This window comes from Hypomesus nipponensis, chromosome 12 (genome assembly GCF_054491055.1).
Source record: "Hypomesus nipponensis isolate SF chromosome 12, ASM5449105v1, whole genome shotgun sequence".
In the NCBI taxonomy this organism is placed as follows: domain Eukaryota; kingdom Metazoa; phylum Chordata; class Actinopteri; order Osmeriformes; family Osmeridae; genus Hypomesus; species Hypomesus nipponensis.
This window is the reverse complement of record NC_140372.1, coordinates 11,808,392-11,826,507: the sequence shown is the minus strand read 5'-3', so window position 1 is coordinate 11,826,507 and position 18,116 is coordinate 11,808,392. Positions and strand designations below refer to the sequence as shown.

Sequence of the window (18,116 nt, the reverse complement as noted above, 5' to 3'; positions counted from 1 at the left end):
TAACTTTTATGATCATTATCTGCTTAAATAACAACATTTTGTGTGTGAATGTGTCTGGATAAGATAAGCAAGAGGTCATTGGTCAAAAAAAACAGCAAGACACAAGGCAGTAAAACAGTTTGTGACCTTGAGAGAAGGAGAAAGAAGAGCAGGGAACAGGCATCAGTTTACCTACAGTTTGCATGCAATGTCGGGATCCCGAAACCCCGGCAAACAAACTATAAACCCCATTAACAATGCCAATGACAATAAGGCTATATCTATTTTTAGGACAAAGGTGGGGGGGGGGGGGGGGGGCCTTTGTCCTCAAAATAGATATTTCCTTATTAGTATCAATATTTTGCCTTATCAAGAATTTGAATGTCACAAACTTCATATTAAAAAAAGATAGCTAAGGGCTGTGTGTGTGTGTGCGTGCGTGCGTGTGTGTGCGTGTGTGTGTGCATGCGCGCGTGTGCATTCACACATGTGTGTGCTACACTCTGGGAAACAGATGCTCCCTTCCCTATAACCCTCTTGTTTCCCAGCTGCACCCCATCCTTGCTATGGGTGCCAGCGGGACCCATGTGGTCCGCACTGGGCTGTGTTCTGGATCAGGAGAGGGGGGGGGGAGAGATGCCAAGGCCAAGGCAGCAGCTGCCCCTCACTATCACCACCTCTTTTGCTCCAGTGTTCAAACCTTGTCGGGTTTGTTCTCTTCTCCTTGTTATCTGTCATGCAGTATAACCTTGATGGTTAACACAAGAGGGAGGGAGGGGGGGGGGTTACACTGTAATAAACTAAGAACAGTGTGGGGTGTTGCAGACCGTGCCTCTCCATCTATGCCTCGGTGCCCAGCCACCTGGAGCGTTTGATGTGTGCAAACAACCCCCTGCACCACAACCAGGTGCGAAGGGGCCGACCAAGCACAATAAGCTGCCAGCCAATCAAATAGCACATCATGCTCCAGATCTCACTGAAACCCTGGCCTATTCTGACACATGGTCATGGGGGATTGAGGCAGTTGAGGAGGGGAATCTCAGCTCCCCTACTTCCATAGTGGCCTTGTCAGTTTTTTCTGCTTGCCAAATGAATAGGTTTCTAATTAAACGTTTACACCACTAACCCAATCTTCTACTCATACATTATTGACCAAATTCCAGGCCTCTTGAGTCTCATTTTGTTCAAGACTAAAACTTACAGACCGGCCAGTGATGCTGGAGACTAGAACTGGCATTGTAGTATCGGCTATCTCCTGTATTCCCAGGGTTCCTGCTGGAGCCCTCATTATCGCGATGCAGAAGCTGTCGGGGGAGACACTTCGAGAGAGGAGGAGAAGGGAACGCAGAGAGCTGTATGAGCTCAAGCTGACAGAATGGTAGCTGCCCTCTGACCTGTGATTGTGCTGTCCCCATGGCCTTTGACTTCACCGTTAAGGTCCCTTTCATGTGAGTCACTGATCTGAACATGTCTTCCCTCCCAAATGAAAGGATGGCCCGTTTGCAGTTGACAGACGACCTGATTGGGGACTTGAGTTCCACATCACAAGCCCAGGAAGCTGAGCAGGACCTGCAGAAGATCCAGGAAATCCTCAGCCTACCACGTAACGAGGGTGTGGCCCAGGACTCGGACAGCCAATGACAGTGGGCAAAACACTCCTTTGCGTGTCTCATTTACAATGACCTTGTACCTTTCCTTGTGAACAGACTTTTTGAGAGCTCCCTCTCTGAGGGCATGCTAGGTTAGGTTCAAATCCTTTTTAGTTCTCTTTTCAGAAACAGTCATTTGTCTGATTGTACTGAATTGTGATTAAGAGCGTGCCAGTTTAAGCTGTCTGACAGAAAAGCTGACCCACAAGCTTGATGACCTGCCCATTCAGCTGCTCATCAAGCTCTTGATTCATTGAAAAGAGACCATGGTATCTGACCTTGAAGGGAAATGTGTCGATCTGGGAAGTTCCCTGTGCAAACAAGTCAAGGAATGTCTCACTGACGACTTCAAAGTGTGGACTTCCAAGGGCTTCCCTCCAACCTGTTATGGCAACTTCAGACTTTTGTTTCTGCTTTCAGATAAACTTCTGGGAAAAAAGAACCACTTTATCTTGTTGGACTGGCAGTGTGTGTGTGGGTGAACAGGGATATTGTTTATGACTTGCGTGTTTACGGTGGACACTATTCTCATCGACTTTTGACTGGTTTTAAAACCGTTCTTCACACGGCATCTTGGCAAAAAGCATGACTGGTCAACAGGCAGTCATCATCCCCTCGTCTCTCTCTGTCTGGTCAGCTTCTCAGTGCTCTGGGATGTGGCTGCCGGGCCTGTCAGCAACTGGGTCAGACTCAGCCCCTGCTGTAAACATGCCACACGGCAGCTGCAGTTGGGCTGTCCAGGACACTGGCTCTAATGAGCAGACGTCCAGGATAGCCAGGGGCCAGGCCAGAAGAACCACGTATCACATCCAGCGTCGATATTGAGGGCCAGGAGTTAGGGTTCACATCCATTCGTGTGGTGAAGAGCATTTCAGCGTTAGTTTAATATGTTACGGGTGAAGAAGATGGATGCATTGGTTTTGTTCTAGTTTTTAGTGTTAATGTACTGAACGAAAATGTTTATAGAATGGAATTTGTGTCTGTTTTTTCCGATTTAAGGGAGTGAATTGAGCTTGTGTAATTGTCTTACTGGATTGTGACTTTGGATACCTCACAGTGTGTTTGCAGTGCCATCTACTGCTGAAGTGTTGGTACTGTGCTGAGGCAAAGGATGCTATGGTATTAAAAGTATAAGCATGCAAGCCTTCTATGTAACTTTGACTCTGAAGCCTTTATAAATTGATTGTAGTATGTTTTTCCATCAAGAAAAGCATTCAGCAAAATTAAGAATACGTTTTTGTGGGTTTGGGAAAGTTACACAATACTTACCAGGTCACTAGGCTACTGTTCTAACGAAATTAGAACTGATACATTTCACATTTGTAGTGTTAATGACCACATGGCTGAGCATTTCATACAAATCACGTAGCTTAATCGAAAATAGAGTGAAAAGGATATTTTGATATGATGTTGTATGTTACATTACATGTCACGGAAATTTGTATCAACGTCTTGCACTTACATTACGCTATTCTAATTGAGGTCACTGGCCGTTCTCCGTGGAATACAGTACAGAACATCTCTGGTAGGTTATCCTATTAAAATCAGTCATGGGAAAAGGGTTTGAGACGGGTTTTAGATTGTCACGTGACTGAACTTTTCAAGACTTCAGTGTTTCAATATCTGGCCAATCATTCACATCATAGCCTACATCTTTGTTGTATTTGCTCAGCCTATCATAAGGGAACTTGATTGGGGGGACGGGGGACGTAAAGGCTTCAGCTGATTATTTTCTACATTCCGTGTAGTCTTTCAAGCAACGTTTTAGAAGTACCTACATTCTGTAATTGGGCACCACCTGACGCATTCGCTTCTCCATGGGGCACTAAATATAGCAGACTGGCCTCTATTTAACCATTTTGGTTCGATGCCAAAGCGCTATGGAACAATTAAGGAGAGAAAATCTATTGACAAAAGCTAATTTCATTTCAAAATTGTTTTTTTGGTAAGTAAACTTGTTAACGCATACACATCCGACGCTTTGCGATCGGCTGTTTAGGGCAGCTTGCAGCACCAGTCGTTCTGATTCATTTATTTAGTTTTGTCGGGATGGCCGGTTGCATGTTTCTGATTCAAGATAGATAGCGTAATTGTCCTCAAACTGATAGAGAGACGATATCTTCCAATGTTTTGTTTTCTAAGGCAGTTGTAACTTTTGAGATTTTGACATGGTAAAAAAGAACATAATGTACAGCTTCTCTTTCCAGCAAATTTGACCCAGAATGAACACTTTGTGAGTGCTAAATTAGGGCAAAACTGTCGAAACTGCCTATAACCAAATAATTTGATACTTGACAATAAAAAAAAAATATTATTATTATTATTATTAATAAAATCTGCATGGAATAAGCAATAGGCCTACAATGGTCACTGGTTATAAGCGGCTTTGATAAACTTTGATTTAGGCTAGGTTATGCCTTCATTTTTTGTTTTCAACGTTATTTAAGTTATTTTAAGTGCACTGAAATCATACCCCAACAAGGAGACCGCTCTCCGACTATTTTGCTTGTCCTCATTTCCAGTGTTGGGTGTAACGCGTTACATTGTTGTTGCCTAGGCCACTCGGCCTCCGGCCTCGTGGCTACGGCCGAATACCACCCGTGATATATTCCTCAACAACCCAACTCGCACTCGTACTATATTGCTTTATTACCTTGATCCGTCTTGCTGTATAATGAGGATTGATCATGCTATATGCGAGTGACACTGAATATTCAGTGCAATATGTGCTATTGCTGAGGTCAACCCATTAAATGTGCCTTCTGGGCATAAGAGTGACCAAGGTGAATTGCCTAGAAATAAAATACTTTTCTTAATGTAACGCAAAAGTAACATAACGCCTTACTCTCGACAGCAAGTAACTAAGTAACGTAACTAGTTAGGGCTACTTTACAAGGAATGTAACTAGTAACTGTAATTAGTTACTTTAAAAAGTAACGTTACCCAACACAGCTCATTTCTTTCTTTATCCTTTGCATTAGCTGGTTAAACCCATTTTTTCGAATTGGTCACAAACGGAGGCTTGAGGAAGATGACATGTATGAAGTTCCTATGGAGGATGGATCAGAGAGATTGGGAGAAGAATTACAAAGGTTCAGTATGTTACGCCACAGTAAATGTGAAACATAAAAATGTTTGGGTCAAAATGGCAAAGTAATACAACACTAAACAGCCATTTTATGTTGTTGTGTAAATATTTGTTTTAGAAAAAAAAATTAAATCCAATTGTCACCCTTTTCCGGTTGAATACTTTTTTTAATTGTAATTTTTTATTCACTCTTGGAAGATCAGTATGTGCTTAGAGGAAGATTCAGTCAGTTATTTATCTCTTTCAGGTTCTGGAATCAGGAGGTTGAACGAACTACTAAGGAGCTCCGAACACCTGAACTGACCAAAGTCATTATCAAGTGCTATGGGAAATCCTACGCGGTGCTGGGCATCTTTACTTTCATTGCGGTATGTCTATGGACAGGGTGTTTTATGTGGCTATAATCAATAATAATCAATACTTTTATGTTGAATCCATTTCAGTTTATCACTATTTTCTTTATTCTCAAAACAGGAGTTGATAAAAGTGATCCAGCCGGTCTTCTTGGGGAAGCTGATCCTGTACTTTGAGGACTATGACCCAGATGACATGACAAAGCTGTATGAGGCCTTAGGCTATGCTGCTGGTTTGTCTGTGTCCACCCTTGGCCTGACCGCCGTGTACCACCTCTACTTCTACTACGTCCAGAGAGCAGGCATGAAGATCAGAGTGGCCATGTGTCACATGATCTACAAGAAGGTCCGTATGAGAGTTGATTTCACGTACCGTGTGTCATACAGTTCAAATGTGTATTCTGTATATTGTATGTATTTCTACACTTTGCAGTGTGTGATCCTATCAGTGTGTCTGCAGGCCCTTCGACTGAGCAGTTCAGCTATGGGAAGGACAACCACCGGACAAATTGTAAACCTCCTGTCAAATGATGTGAACAGGTTTGACGAGGTGAAAAATTACCCTTTGCATGTACAGTCACGTTTGTGTTGACAGAAAAAAGAAAAATCTTCGAGTGACCCAAATCATAGGACGTGATGTATTTCTGAAGTGTGGAAAAGCTCTCTTTTATATGGAATCGATTGTACTTAAAAAACATTTCTGAATCAGAATTTTCCGAGATCTAAAACCTGCAGGTGGAAAATAGCCCGATACCAAAGGAATCGCAGGCTGCCCATCCCATTTAGGATCGGGCCAACTTCACCCCTATGTATGAGGAACCAAAAATGATATTGTCTTCATATAAGTGCTTACCTAACCTGTTCTGTGCCTTGGGCGTTTCTGTACTTATCAGCCCAGGTTGATAGGAGTTTACACTTCACAATAGGAAGCACTGTTAGGTTGAGTAGGACTGTAAGGAAGGACAAGAGCAATCCGTCTATATCTACAAAATGTTATTATAATAGCCCTTTAATGCTATGTCTCATCAAGGTAGGGTTGGTCTTATTGTTCAGGTGTGTGTGTGTCATAATAATCCAGCTGGTTTGCAGGAATGTGATGTACCGGTGTGGTCTTGAACTGATACGACGCACTGTTCAGCAGGTTCTGTGGGAGTCAAGAAAACTCTTGTAGGTCTATGCAGTGAAATCTTACTCCAGTTCATCTCTTTGTTCTGTAGGTTACCATCAACCTGCATTACCTATGGCTCGGCCCCCTGCAGGTGGTTGGGGTCACTGTGCTCCTGTGGTATGAGGTTGGACCCTCGTGTCTGGCTGGCATCGCGGTCATCGTCCTCATGGTGCCTCTCCAGACCCTAGTGGGGAGACTCTTTGGGATCTTCAGGTCAGTTCCAGGAAACGGCTCAAGCTCAAAGACGCAGGTCCACTTTACGGTTTATTGAGGGATGAAAATCCAACCTCAATTGTGCAGGTACAAAAAAACATTCAAAATGAAAAACAATGAAATGACGTCAGACAATTCTCACGCACCTCATTGATTTTCCTTGCGCCATGTCTATAAACAGGCTACATAGTGTTCTCCAGTTACAGTACACTCTATAAGTATTGGGTGAGTAAAGTCAAAATTGCTGTACATTCAGGTGAAAAGTGTAATATATCACCTTTTATTTCTATCTGTCATCACACACTGTGTTTTACAGACTGAGAATAACGGCACTTTTAGATCTTCTCAGATTAGAATGCAATTGCACTGACTGTCATGCGGCTCCTACAGGAATCAAACTGCTGTCCTCACAGACAACAGGATCCGCACCATGAATGAGGTGGTATCTGGAATCAGGATCATCAAGATGTACGCGTGGGAGAAGCCCTTCTCAGCACTGGTCCATGAAGTCAGGAGGTAACGTGGAATGAGTCGATAAAAAACTTGTCTTATTGTCATATATACCCACATGGAATGTATTGAGGGGGAATGTTGGGACAGCTGTCAGAGCTCAGTTACAGTTTAAAGTGTACAGTCACAGTGGGCATATTTATGGTCCTTGGCTGAGAGCTCTCTCTCTCCTCTACATTTCCTCTCTATTAATATATTTCAAATAGTATATCTTTAAAAAAACAACCACAAACACTTGCGATGTTTTATGTCTGGTACCCTAAACCAATTTCCTCAGCATAAATAGTTATTACAGACCAACTACTGTGAAGCTGTTAACTTGATATACTTTACATGAGGAGAAGACGTTGCCCAGACATGCTCTCGACTGTTATCTTTTCATGGCTATGTGCATTCCATGGCTATTGTAATATGCCTGCAGCAATTTGTGGAATGCTTGTTCACTAAAGACACAAGACAAAGATTACGGTGTTTTTGACTCTGTGCCCAGAATCTCACCAGACTGAGCGTGCTGTCTCTTCTGCATGCTATATACCTGTGGTGCTGTCTCCTCTGCATGCTATATATTTGTGGTGCTGTCTCCTCTGCATGCTATATATCTGTGGTGCTGTCTCCTCTGCATGCTATAGATCTGTGGTGCTGTCTCCTCTGCATGCTATAGATCTGTGGTGCTGTCTCCTCTGCATGCTATAGATCTGTGGTGCTGTCTCCTCTGCATGCTATAGATCTGTGGTGCTGTCTCCTCTGCATGCTATAGATCTGTGGTGCTGTCTCCTCTGCATGCTATAGATCTGTGGTGCTGTCTCCTCTGCATGCTATAGATCTGTGGTGCTGTCTCGTCTGCCTGCTATAGATCTGTGGTGCTGTCTCTTGTGCATGCTATAGATCTGTGGTGCTCTCTCTTCTGCATGCTATAGATCTGTGGTGCTCTCTCTTCTGCATGCTATAGATCTGTGGTGCTGTCTCCTCTGCATGCTATAGATAAGTGGCGTAAATGTGGCTTAAAGTGGATAAGAACCAAAATACATTTAATGTTTGCCATCTTCACAGAAAAGAGATCAACCAAATCATGAACAGCTCCTACCTTCGAGGTCTCAACATGGCCACCTTCTTCGCGGCCAGTAAGGTCATCGTTTTTGTGACCTTCACTGTCTACGTTCTCCTGGGGAACCCCATCTCAGCCAGCCGGGTGTTTGTTACCGTGTCCCTTTACGGAACCATTAAGATCACCGTCACCCTCTTCTGTCCTCTGGCCGTTGAGAAGCTGTCTGAGTCCATCGTCAGCTTTCGCAGGATCAATGTAATGTTTGAGTTTCACTTCCAACACGTTTGTGTAATGACTGGCTCGTTTTTCTATCCTACTCTTCGCATCCGAAGTTTCAGTAGAAAAAGCTTTCAGAATTTAGCAGGGAAAATGAAGTAAGGAGACAATAGTTTCAAACATGGTGTGACATCATACATGTCTTTATTCCCATCACCAGAACTTCCTCCTTCTGGATGAGATTGAGAGACCAAGTGTGGGACTGTCACATGATGAGAAGAGGCCAGCCTCAGTGGAGATCCAGGACTTGGTCTGCTACTGGGACAAGGTACATGTTCTACCAAAGCTCTTCTACATTATAAGCTGGAAAACAATGGTATTTTGCCACAGCATGGTCATTTGAAACATCGTGGTGACATATGGCGAGAACATTTTCCTCTGCAGAGTCTGGATGCCCCGTCTCTTCTGAACGTCTCCCTCACAGTGACGTCAGAACAGCTCCTGGCTGTCATTGGACCTGTTGGAGCTGGAAAGGTCAGAGGTCATAGGAGCCTCCAGTTGTCAACTGTGCCCTCATTTCAGTGACTAACTATTTTGTGCACAAGCTCACTTACTACATTTCCCACAGTCCTCTTTGCTCAGCTCCATCCTTGGAGAGCTGCCTCATGACAAGGGGTTGCTGAAAGTCAGAGGTCAGCTGGCCTACGCTTGCCAGCAGCCCTGGGTGTTCCCTGGAACCATCCGCAGCAACATCCTGTTTGGTAAAGAGTTCCACCCCCAGAAGTACGAGAAGGTTCTGAGAGCCTGCGCCCTCAAAACGGTGAGACAGCACTCTAGCCTGCGCTATATTTAGCTTGTATATATACATCCAGAAAGTGTAAGCAGAATGTGTCCTTTTGGATCCACATGGGTCCTATAGTATAACCTTTATTACTTACCCTTGACCCTCAGTAATAGCTCCCAGTGGCTTCTGCTGGTGGTGAAGCACCTGTGTGAAGCCCTCTGCTCAGTTCTCTGTTCTGTGTGTCCAGGACATGGAGCTGCTGCCAGACGGAGACCTGACTCTGATCGGGGCCCGAGGAGCCACCCTCAGCGGGGGACAGAAGGCTCGCGTCAACCTGGCCAGGTAGGAGGAGAGAGACCTTCTGTTCCTGTAGGTTATGGATGTCACCTCCTGGATGTCACCAGTAATGCACACCAACCCTGATGTGAGATGGTGTGTCTGTGTTTGTCAGGGCTGTGTACCAGGACGCTGACATCTACCTGCTGGACGACCCTCTGAGTGCTGTGGATGCAGAGGTCGGGAGACACCTGTTTGAACAGTGAGTCTCACCTACTGACAAGCCCCACCACATGGTGATGAGGAGCCTATTCCAGAACTGACTGTTTTAACTGAATTGTGAGTCGTCTGTCAGTTTTTCTGTGTCTTGGGGTGCCTTGTCCTTCCAGGTGTATCTGTGGTCTGCTGAAGCATAAACCTCGTATACTGGTGACTCACCAGCTGCAGTACCTGAAAGCAGCAAACCAGATCCTCGTCCTGAAAGAGGTGTGTGGCACGGCATTCCATTCCACACATACTGTTTGTTACTTTTCACTTAAAAAGAGAATTTAATAACTTTATTATCTCTTGGCTGCAGTATCCGGAAGCTGAGTTGTTTTTCCACTTGTCTTCTACTTAGCCTCAGTAGATACTCTAAATGCCCCTCCTGTATCAGCCCTTGCAAGCGGCTTGTTAAACAGTTGGAGGGGTACGATCCTTACTAGCTTTGAATTGAAAACATACAAACACACTCGTAATGTGTATTTGTGTGTGCCAGGGTCACATGGTGGCGCGGGGGACCTACAATGAGCTGCAGTCCTCTGGTCTGGACTTCACCTCCCTGCTGAAGAAGGATGAGGAAGAGGAGGAGCAGGCTGCCCCAGGGACAGAGACCAGCAGCCTTTCCTCACAAAGACTTGCCCTTTCTCAGAGTTCTTGTTTCCAAACATCTTTGCCACAGACGGTCACAGATGGAGCAGATGATCTGCCTGTGGGTATATACCTTCGTGACGTCTCGTAGCAACCACGATTTAGGAGATATTTGACTCACCTGAACATTATAGAAAAATGATGTGTCTGTTCCCAGGTGCAAACAGTCAGGAGAGCAACGGAGGAGAGTCGACTGGAGGGGAATATTGGCTTCAGTGCCTATGTGAAGTACTTTCAAGCAGGCGCCAGCCTCTTACTGCTACTGGCCACATTCCTGCTGAGTGTCACAGCCGAGGTGTGTATCACCCAAGCTGGTGGTGTTTATGGCCATTCTGGCACCCGAGGCATGATCAACTATTTACTATTATTAACACAACATAAATAAAAGTGCAATGATGAAAATTTAGGGTGACGTCCTCTTTAACCCGGACAGGTCCTCTTTTCGAGACCTCAAAAATGCGTCCGGCAGGGATTCCAAAAATCGTCCGGGATTTTGCCTCGTTGGATATTTGTGTTTCTCTGGATCTTTCACCAACTATTATGCCCTTACAAGTTCAGGAAAGGGTATCTCCCATACGTTCCACCTTCTTGCGCGAACTCTGACTGTAGAGAGAACTGTCATTTTGATCAGATAGTGCGGCATGCAATACTCGACCAGCTTTCGGTTTATGGATAGCTTTAAATCTTTTTAGCTTTTATCGTCACGGTCGCTCAGTTCAGTTCCTCTACAGTAAAGACACAGTAGAAAACGTCAGTAATTATTAGCAAATGGCTCAAGTTAACCGCGAAGACGCTCTGCATCACTCTCCGAAGCAAAAAGCATGGAATTGATAAGCTGGTCTCTAAGCGCAATTGACACCAACTTCTTGAAGAGAAGCTCGGGTTCTAGGGAACCTAACTGCCCTGACAGGACGTTCGCAGCTGGCTACTCGATGGACGCGTGGGAGAAGTGGCGTGTCGTGTGCCTAGCGGCACTTTCCGTGGAAGACGTTGAATACATCTTTATATTCTGAACCATGATTACAGGCTTTCTGCTTTGGGCGCTGCCATGTTATATCAGAAAATTGTTGAAACGGCTTCCCAACATGATTGATGCGGTGGGCAGAGCTGGTGGCGCTCAGACAGTGACTTTACCACGCGTTGAACGCAATTTGGATAACATCGTGGAGAAGTTAGCAGCTCTGCAAAGGAAAGTGGACCGACTTGGAGGCCATAATGATGAGTAGACGTGGAAATTGAAAGCACCTACTCGACCAAACAACAACCCCAATCTTGTCTGCTTTCGGCCCCGTAATCCAGCTCAGGCTTTGGCAAAGGCCGTTACTGGAACAAAACTCCCTTGGAGAGCGCTGCAGTGAGACTCTGTAGTCTCTCCCCTTCCCCTTTCCACAGACACCTGTGTATTGAGTCTCTGTCTTGGGTCATGACCAAGGATATCTCCATGGCAATAATATCTGCAAACTGAGAATCTGACTGATTGTGGCCCAGGCGAAGGCGAACAACCCCTAGGCATACTCATACACAGAGGCGTTAGACATAACACTTTACTGGGGCACAGGCCCCTAATTCATATCCCTCTTTTTATTTCAAGCTTGCTGCGCTCAATGCATTACTAGGCTATAGAAACTCCCCTTGCTTAACCCTCTATACATCAGTTCAGGGACGCAAGTTTGATATCAGCTTTGGCAGGGACATAAATAGCTAATGCTAGCGCTCACATTTTTTTCGTATTCATTTGAGGGCAAATTGTTATTTTAGCTTCATTTAATATTGTTTTTATGTTTTAGTCAAAATAAGATGATTGGTTGGCCTATCATTTAGAAACTCTCTTTAGTTTTATAATGTTTTTTCCTAGCCTACCTCAATTCTGACTTGTGTGCTGAGTCCGAAGCAGGTTATGTGACATACCAGGGTAAGTTAACTTCCCAGCTGAAACCCAGCACAACATTGCAAACGTACCCAGTTATTTTGCATAACCTGCTTTCTGTAATACCACCCTGGTGTTGATTGGGATACTGCGTACATTTTTCCGGGATTATCAATCTAAATTAATGCACCGACTAATGAAGTAAATTGTTAAAACTCAAACTTTAGATTTTACTGGGGCACAGCAGATTTACACTGGGCCAAGTGCCCCAGTAAAAAGGGTCTAACGACGCCCCTGCTCATACTCTTAACTTTCACCCACTACAGATATGGCATCACCCCACCACCCCCATCCAACGCCTTCGCCTACTTGTTCCCCCAGGGTGGCTGGTGGGTCTGTGACCAGCGCCTCCTATGGCTGCTGGTCCAGATGCTGCTTGTCCATACCCCCGCCCCCCCTCCCCATTGCAAGTCATGTGTTTCTGTAATGTTGTACAATGTATGTGCTTATGTGCTGAGGTGTTTTTTTGCCTGTTCCCACACTGTACTCCTCTGGGAGCATAGTCTGGGGGTTGCCTTTTTTCTTCCCTCCCCTCTCCTCATGTTATGCTGAAACTTTCTAGATGGCGCCGATTATGGCTCCCTCGGTAGGCACCTTCCTTCCAAAGTAAATTCCTTGTCTGTGCAAACTTTCATGGTGAATAAAAACCCATTCGGATTATGAATAAAATAAACTAACTGTAACTATAGCGGTCAAGTTGATGAGGCACCGGGATGAAGCGCTCACCTATGCCGTGTCGCTTTTCTGAAAGAGAAAAACGCTATGACCACACGCCCTATTCTCTGTCGTGCGTTGATAATATCTACCAGCAAATTGTATGTCTCATACTTTACTCCTTTTCCCCTGAAGACTGCATATGTACTCCAGGACTGGTGGCTGGCATATTGGTGAGACTGTAGTTCATTATTCACTGTTAACTTGTAAAAGAGTGAACCATCTATGAACAAAAACCATTGTCAGCTCTGAGCTAGTTCACTTTTTTATTCTGCAGTAGTTGATGACCACGGAAACCATTGATTTTTACTTAATTTGCTTGCGTTCTGACTCTTTGACAGGGCTGGAGAGCAGGACAAACGCAACGTTACAGCGTCGGTCCAAAACGGACGCCCTGAAGAGCTTGATCTCCGCTTTTACCTGGGCATATACGCAGGTGAGACCAACTAAATAATTAAAAACAGTGACAAGTAAACTGTGGCCACTCAAAGAAAGTTATGATTTTGTTGCATCCTGCTAGTTCTTTCCTCCTACTGATTCGATCTTGAAGAATAGCCTATAGCAACTAAATTGTAGCCTACGCTTGTGAGAAGGAATTTACTACCAGTTTATTTTTGCACAATAGACCATGTGAGTGTGTTCAGGTTTGACTCTGGCCTCGGTCGTCTTCGGCTTCGCAAGGAACCTCGTGATCTTCAACATCTTGGTGCGATCTACTCAGACCTTACACAACCGCATGTTCAACGCCATACTGCGGACACACGTGCGCTTCTTTGACATCAACCCAATTGGTGAGTATGTATCGGGGGCAAATGTCCACCGTGAAAATGTGTTTGGGGGTGGGGCAGCCTGTCTGTTTTTGCGTATTGGTTGTGTGTGTGCTTGTGACATCCCTCTACGAGTGTTCCTCATATGCTGGCTAATTGGCTAATGACATTATAGTGAGTGACGACTAGACGCCCCACTGGCTGCCCGCAGTGCCTTTTTAAATTGAGTGTTGCATATTTCTGTGCCCAGAGCCCTAGACGCCGCGCTGTAACATTGTGCGGTGGGGTTCGCCCGTTAATGAATTGGTTGCACCATTTGACACACAGGATTGAAGTGCCGAGTTGATCGCACCTTTTTTTTTATCTCTTCCACATACGATTGCAGTGACTGTCTAGTACTAGTTCTGCACGTGTGGCTTTTGTAACGGAGGTCGCACATGGCTATTTAGGGTACCCTGGCACTTTCTGCAGATTTCACATATAGTTAGTGTATATTGTCACTGCCGGCGCCCGGTCTAGCCGTTTAAATAAGGAACTCTCCTTATGTCTCATTTTATACGATCACGTCTCTTTATTGTTGTGTAGGCCTGCCCAAGGGTCAGACATTTGGAACCTGTTTGGTTACACATTGACCCAACAGACACTGTTTGCAGTCCATTTAGTAACTCTAGTGGTAGCTGTATTTGGTATTGAGGTACCGTCTGCAATTCAAAAGTAGCACTCTTCCTACATTAAGCAATAGATGTATATTAGATGTGCTAAAGCAAATGTTAAAAAGTAACACTGTAGTACTTTAGGCAGGAGCCAGGTACATTTTCAGGGTTTTTTGCATGTTTAATCCTGTAAAGTATTTCTTTAACATTTTCATGATTCATAATTGAACAACTATTTCAGTTGACATTTTCATGTGTTCTGTTGTGCTACAGGGAGAGTTCTCAACAGGGTTTCCAAAGACATTGGCCAGCTGGACTCCATGCTGCCTTTAACCTTTGTGGACTGCTACCAGGTCAGTAACATTTTGCCACCCCGGGCCAGTTCTGTGCAACGGAATGGAGAGAGCTCTTCACAGACACGTGTCGCTAGCTAGCTGATAGACTCTGGTGGCATGCCCTTTTCCTGCAGTTGCTTCTTCAGAACATTGGTGTGGTTGCTGTGGCGGCTTCGGTCATGCCCCTGATCCTGGTCCCTGTCGTTCCGCTGCTTTTGGCCTTCCTGTTCCTGCGACGCTACTACTTACAGACTTCACGAGACGTGAAACGCCTCGAGTCCACTTGTAGGTTCCCTGGGGCAGAACTGTAAATGGCCGGGTTTCCCAAATTTGTTAAGAAGCTCTTAATCTTGACCTAAGAGCGCTACAAAACGCTCTGAGAACGTTCTTACGAAGCTCTTCTTAACAAATCTGGGAAACCCGGCCAATGCGTGTTTCACCACTTGTTTTGTCCTTAGGGACTAGATTAGACAGCCACTATGAATACATTTTATATGTAAGATTCAATAATCAAGTCGTGTGTGTATATGCATGTATGTTCGTGTAGATACTGCATGGAGATGCTTGCTCACTGTAGGTCTTGGTCTGCAGCTCGGAGTCCAGTGTTTTCCCACCTGTCCTCGTCCCTTCAAGGCCTGTGGACGATCCGAGCCTTCAGCGCAGAGGAGAGGTTCCAGAACACCTTCGACGCACACCAGGACCTGCACTCAGGTTCTCCTTTTAAAGACAGCTGCACTCATGCTCTTAACGTCATGGTCAATACCGTCCATCTTTTGAGGACCAACTGAAATTAAAAAATGTTGGCGTATTAGCTGTATTTTTTTTATTCTGTGTGGATAATATGCCTATGAGGTTATATATTTGGATGTGGTCGAATATTCTTTCATTGGATCTAATTTTACGGTCTGTTGGACTGACTGCATGACCCTGCTTCTTTCAGAGGCCTGGTTCCTGTTCCTGACCACCTCTCGCTGGTTTGCGCTCCGCCTCGACATCATCTGCTCCATCTTCATCACCATCACAACCTTTGGCTGCCTCATTCTTAGGGATGGTAAGAGAGAAACCAATCCATATTTGCCCATTTTTACTTTCCGTATGTCGATGACAAGGCACGATTATCATGGCAATACTACTTTATTTCTCACTGACACGAAGCAATTGAGCTATAATTTTGGTTGATTACTGACTGCGGATTGGTTTTCCGTGTGGGGTTAGGGCTGGGAGCAGGAGCAGTGGGTCTGGTGCTGTCCTATGCCCTGACACTCCTGGGAAACTTCCAGTGGACTGTGCGCCAGAGTGCAGAATTGGAGAACATGGTACTGTGCATTTGAGGCTCCTTTATGAAGGAATGAACAGGCTTGTGGAGGTTTTTGTCATATTGTTTTAAAGGCATATAGTGTTGGCTCTTGATTTTTTATATACACGGTACAAAAGTTACTAGTCCATGCTGAACTGTGAGAGGTTATCTGACATTTGTGTTCTGTTCTTACTTAAAAGAATAGCCCATTATAAATTAAACATGAAGATAAAACCAGTGACCCTTGGCAGTGAAATTCTTTGGGATAAAAGGGATTTGGCTTCATCCTGTCATTTTGGGATCATGAGTTGGAAGAGGTCCATTAAGACTGTGCAAGCTGTCTGCCTTTGATGCTGTTATAGCATTTTTTTAAACCAGATTTAATATCTGGGTTTTTTCCTTATCCTTGAGCTCAAATGAAATGTGGACATAACGTGCTTGACATTGTTTAGATGTGCCACTGTGAACACTAGGTATAATAGTCTGTCTCCTCAGATGACGTCTGTTGAGAGAGTGGTGGAGTACACCGAGCTGGAGAGTGAAGCACCCTGGGAAACCCAGAAGCGCCCTCCCCCCGACTGGCCCAGCCAAGGCCTCATCAACTTCGACCGGGTCAGCTTCTCCTACAGTGCAGATGGACCACTGGTCCTGAAGGACATGAAGGCTGTTATCAGACCCAAAGAAAAGGTTTGTCCTCTCTGCTGACAGCCCTTTTTCCTCACGCCGGTGTGATGAACATGGCTGAAGATGTTCCTCTCCTCACTGTTCCTCAGGTTGGCATTGTGGGGAGGACGGGAGCAGGGAAAAGCTCCCTGGTCTCTGCTCTCTTCCGCCTGGCAGAGCCTAAGGGCAGGATCTACATAGACGGGGTTTTGACCTCTGAGATCGGCCTCCATGACCTGCGCCAGAAGATGTCCATCATTCCTCAGGTACCGTGGGAGGGCTAAATGATGTCCTGGTGGATACATGTAGTGCACACTAGCTGTCACGTATCTCTGGGTCCCTTTAAGAGCTGCAGACACTTTCAGCTTAGTTGTTTTGTAATGAAGCTGTTCACAACAGGCCCTGTTTGTTCCCACTAATGACCTGCAGGACCCAGTGCTGTTTACCGGCACAATGAGAAAGAACCTGGACCCCTTCAACCAGCACAGTGATGAAGACCTGTGGAACGCTCTGGATGAGGTACTGCTGCTTGGCTTCCTAGTATTACTTACACCATGAACCACTGCAGATCTCCTGGTTAACACCACGGGTGTCTTGTCTCTCCAGGTTCAGCTCAAGTCTGCGGTGGAAGAGCTCCCCAACAAGATGGAGACGGTGCTAGCTGAGTCGGGCTCCAACTTCAGCGTGGGCCAGAGACAGCTGGTGTGTCTGGCCCGAGCCATCCTGAGGAAGAACCGCATCCTCGTCATCGATGAGGCCACAGCCAACGTGGACCCCAGGTAAACAGCAGCCCGGCCCCACACACCTGACCTCCTCACTGGCATGTGGAGCAGCTCCCATGTGTCGGTAGGCTCTGAGGAGGTGTCACCTGACTGGGTCTCCTGTCTTTGTGCTGTAGGACAGACGCGCTGATCCAGGAAACGATACGAGACAAGTTCAGAGACTGCACCGTGCTCACCATCGCCCACCGCCTCAACACCATCATAGACAGTGACCGCATACTGGTGAGGCCAAGTAGACACAATTGATCAATTTGTTCATTTTTGTGGGAATTTGTTAAGATGCGGATCACACCTTCATATAAAGTGGCTGCATACTAGTGAGACAGACACACACAACTCATCATCCATCATGTCAAGCATATTACATGAATGTAATTAATTATAGTCAAGTGACTGAGAAGCACAAAATACAACAACCAAGTAGTACATGGTTTGTTGTCAGATGGTTCGTGGTGCCTTCAGATAACCCCCGACTTGCTTTCAGTTCCTCGACAACGGTGTGATCATACAGTTCGATAATCCCTACACCCTGCTCCAGAACCAGGATGGTGCTCTCTACAAGATGGTCCAACAAACAGGCAAGATGGAAGCTGCAGCACTCCTGGAGGCTGCTAAAGAGGTGAGCACATGCAGACTCCTTTTGTTCCCATTCGTCCCCTCGGTTTTTACAATAATAGAAAAGAAAGTGTCAGAATGTATGTTGCTATGACTTTGTAGAAGGTTCTGTCGCACGGTTTAGGAAATATGTTTTGTGGCAAAATACAACGGAAACTAGCTATCTAGGCACT

At 45.3% G+C, this 18,116-nt stretch overlaps 1 protein-coding gene across 8 annotated transcripts in view; it reads left to right on the top strand.

Moving 5' to 3' along the window:
• LOC146261117 (ATP-binding cassette sub-family C member 4-like) overlaps positions 1–18,116 on the top strand; it is a 31,015-nt gene that overhangs the window by 2,352 nt on the left and 10,547 nt on the right. For 3 of the 8 annotated variants that reach the window (XM_084668715.1, XM_084668716.1, XM_084668714.1), the window contains exons 1-30: positions 1,487–1,622; positions 4,610–4,720; positions 4,964–5,084; positions 5,191–5,415; positions 5,530–5,619; positions 6,287–6,450; positions 6,841–6,966; positions 8,011–8,260; positions 8,442–8,549; positions 8,666–8,755; positions 8,850–9,041; positions 9,253–9,347; positions 9,457–9,543; positions 9,671–9,767; positions 10,039–10,251; positions 10,348–10,485; positions 12,967–13,004; positions 13,173–13,267; positions 13,476–13,622; positions 14,525–14,604; positions 14,721–14,871; positions 15,178–15,297; positions 15,527–15,637; positions 15,802–15,902; positions 16,379–16,570; positions 16,657–16,812; positions 16,976–17,065; positions 17,153–17,325; positions 17,445–17,550; positions 17,813–17,947. In XM_084668715.1, the coding sequence (XP_084524841.1) occupies positions 4,665–4,720; positions 4,964–5,084; positions 5,191–5,415; positions 5,530–5,619; positions 6,287–6,450; positions 6,841–6,966; positions 8,011–8,260; positions 8,442–8,549; positions 8,666–8,755; positions 8,850–9,041; positions 9,253–9,347; positions 9,457–9,543; positions 9,671–9,767; positions 10,039–10,251; positions 10,348–10,485; positions 12,967–13,004; positions 13,173–13,267; positions 13,476–13,622; positions 14,525–14,604; positions 14,721–14,871; positions 15,178–15,297; positions 15,527–15,637; positions 15,802–15,902; positions 16,379–16,570; positions 16,657–16,812; positions 16,976–17,065; positions 17,153–17,325; positions 17,445–17,550; positions 17,813–17,947 (3,747 nt within the window). In that variant the 5' untranslated portion in view covers positions 1,487–1,622; positions 4,610–4,664. Of the gene's footprint in view, positions 1–1,246; positions 1,358–1,469; positions 2,784–4,609; positions 4,721–4,963; positions 5,085–5,190; positions 5,416–5,529; positions 5,620–6,286; positions 6,451–6,840; positions 6,967–8,010; positions 8,261–8,441; positions 8,550–8,665; positions 8,756–8,849; positions 9,042–9,252; positions 9,348–9,456; positions 9,544–9,670; positions 9,768–10,038; positions 10,256–10,347; positions 10,593–12,966; positions 13,005–13,172; positions 13,268–13,456; positions 13,623–14,524; positions 14,605–14,720; positions 14,872–15,163; positions 15,298–15,526; positions 15,638–15,801; positions 15,903–16,378; positions 16,571–16,656; positions 16,813–16,975; positions 17,066–17,152; positions 17,326–17,444; positions 17,551–17,812; positions 17,948–18,116 lie in introns of those variants that run through there. The other 5 variants (XR_014724824.1, XR_014724825.1, XM_084668717.1 and 2 more) reach the window with 5 other exon arrangements.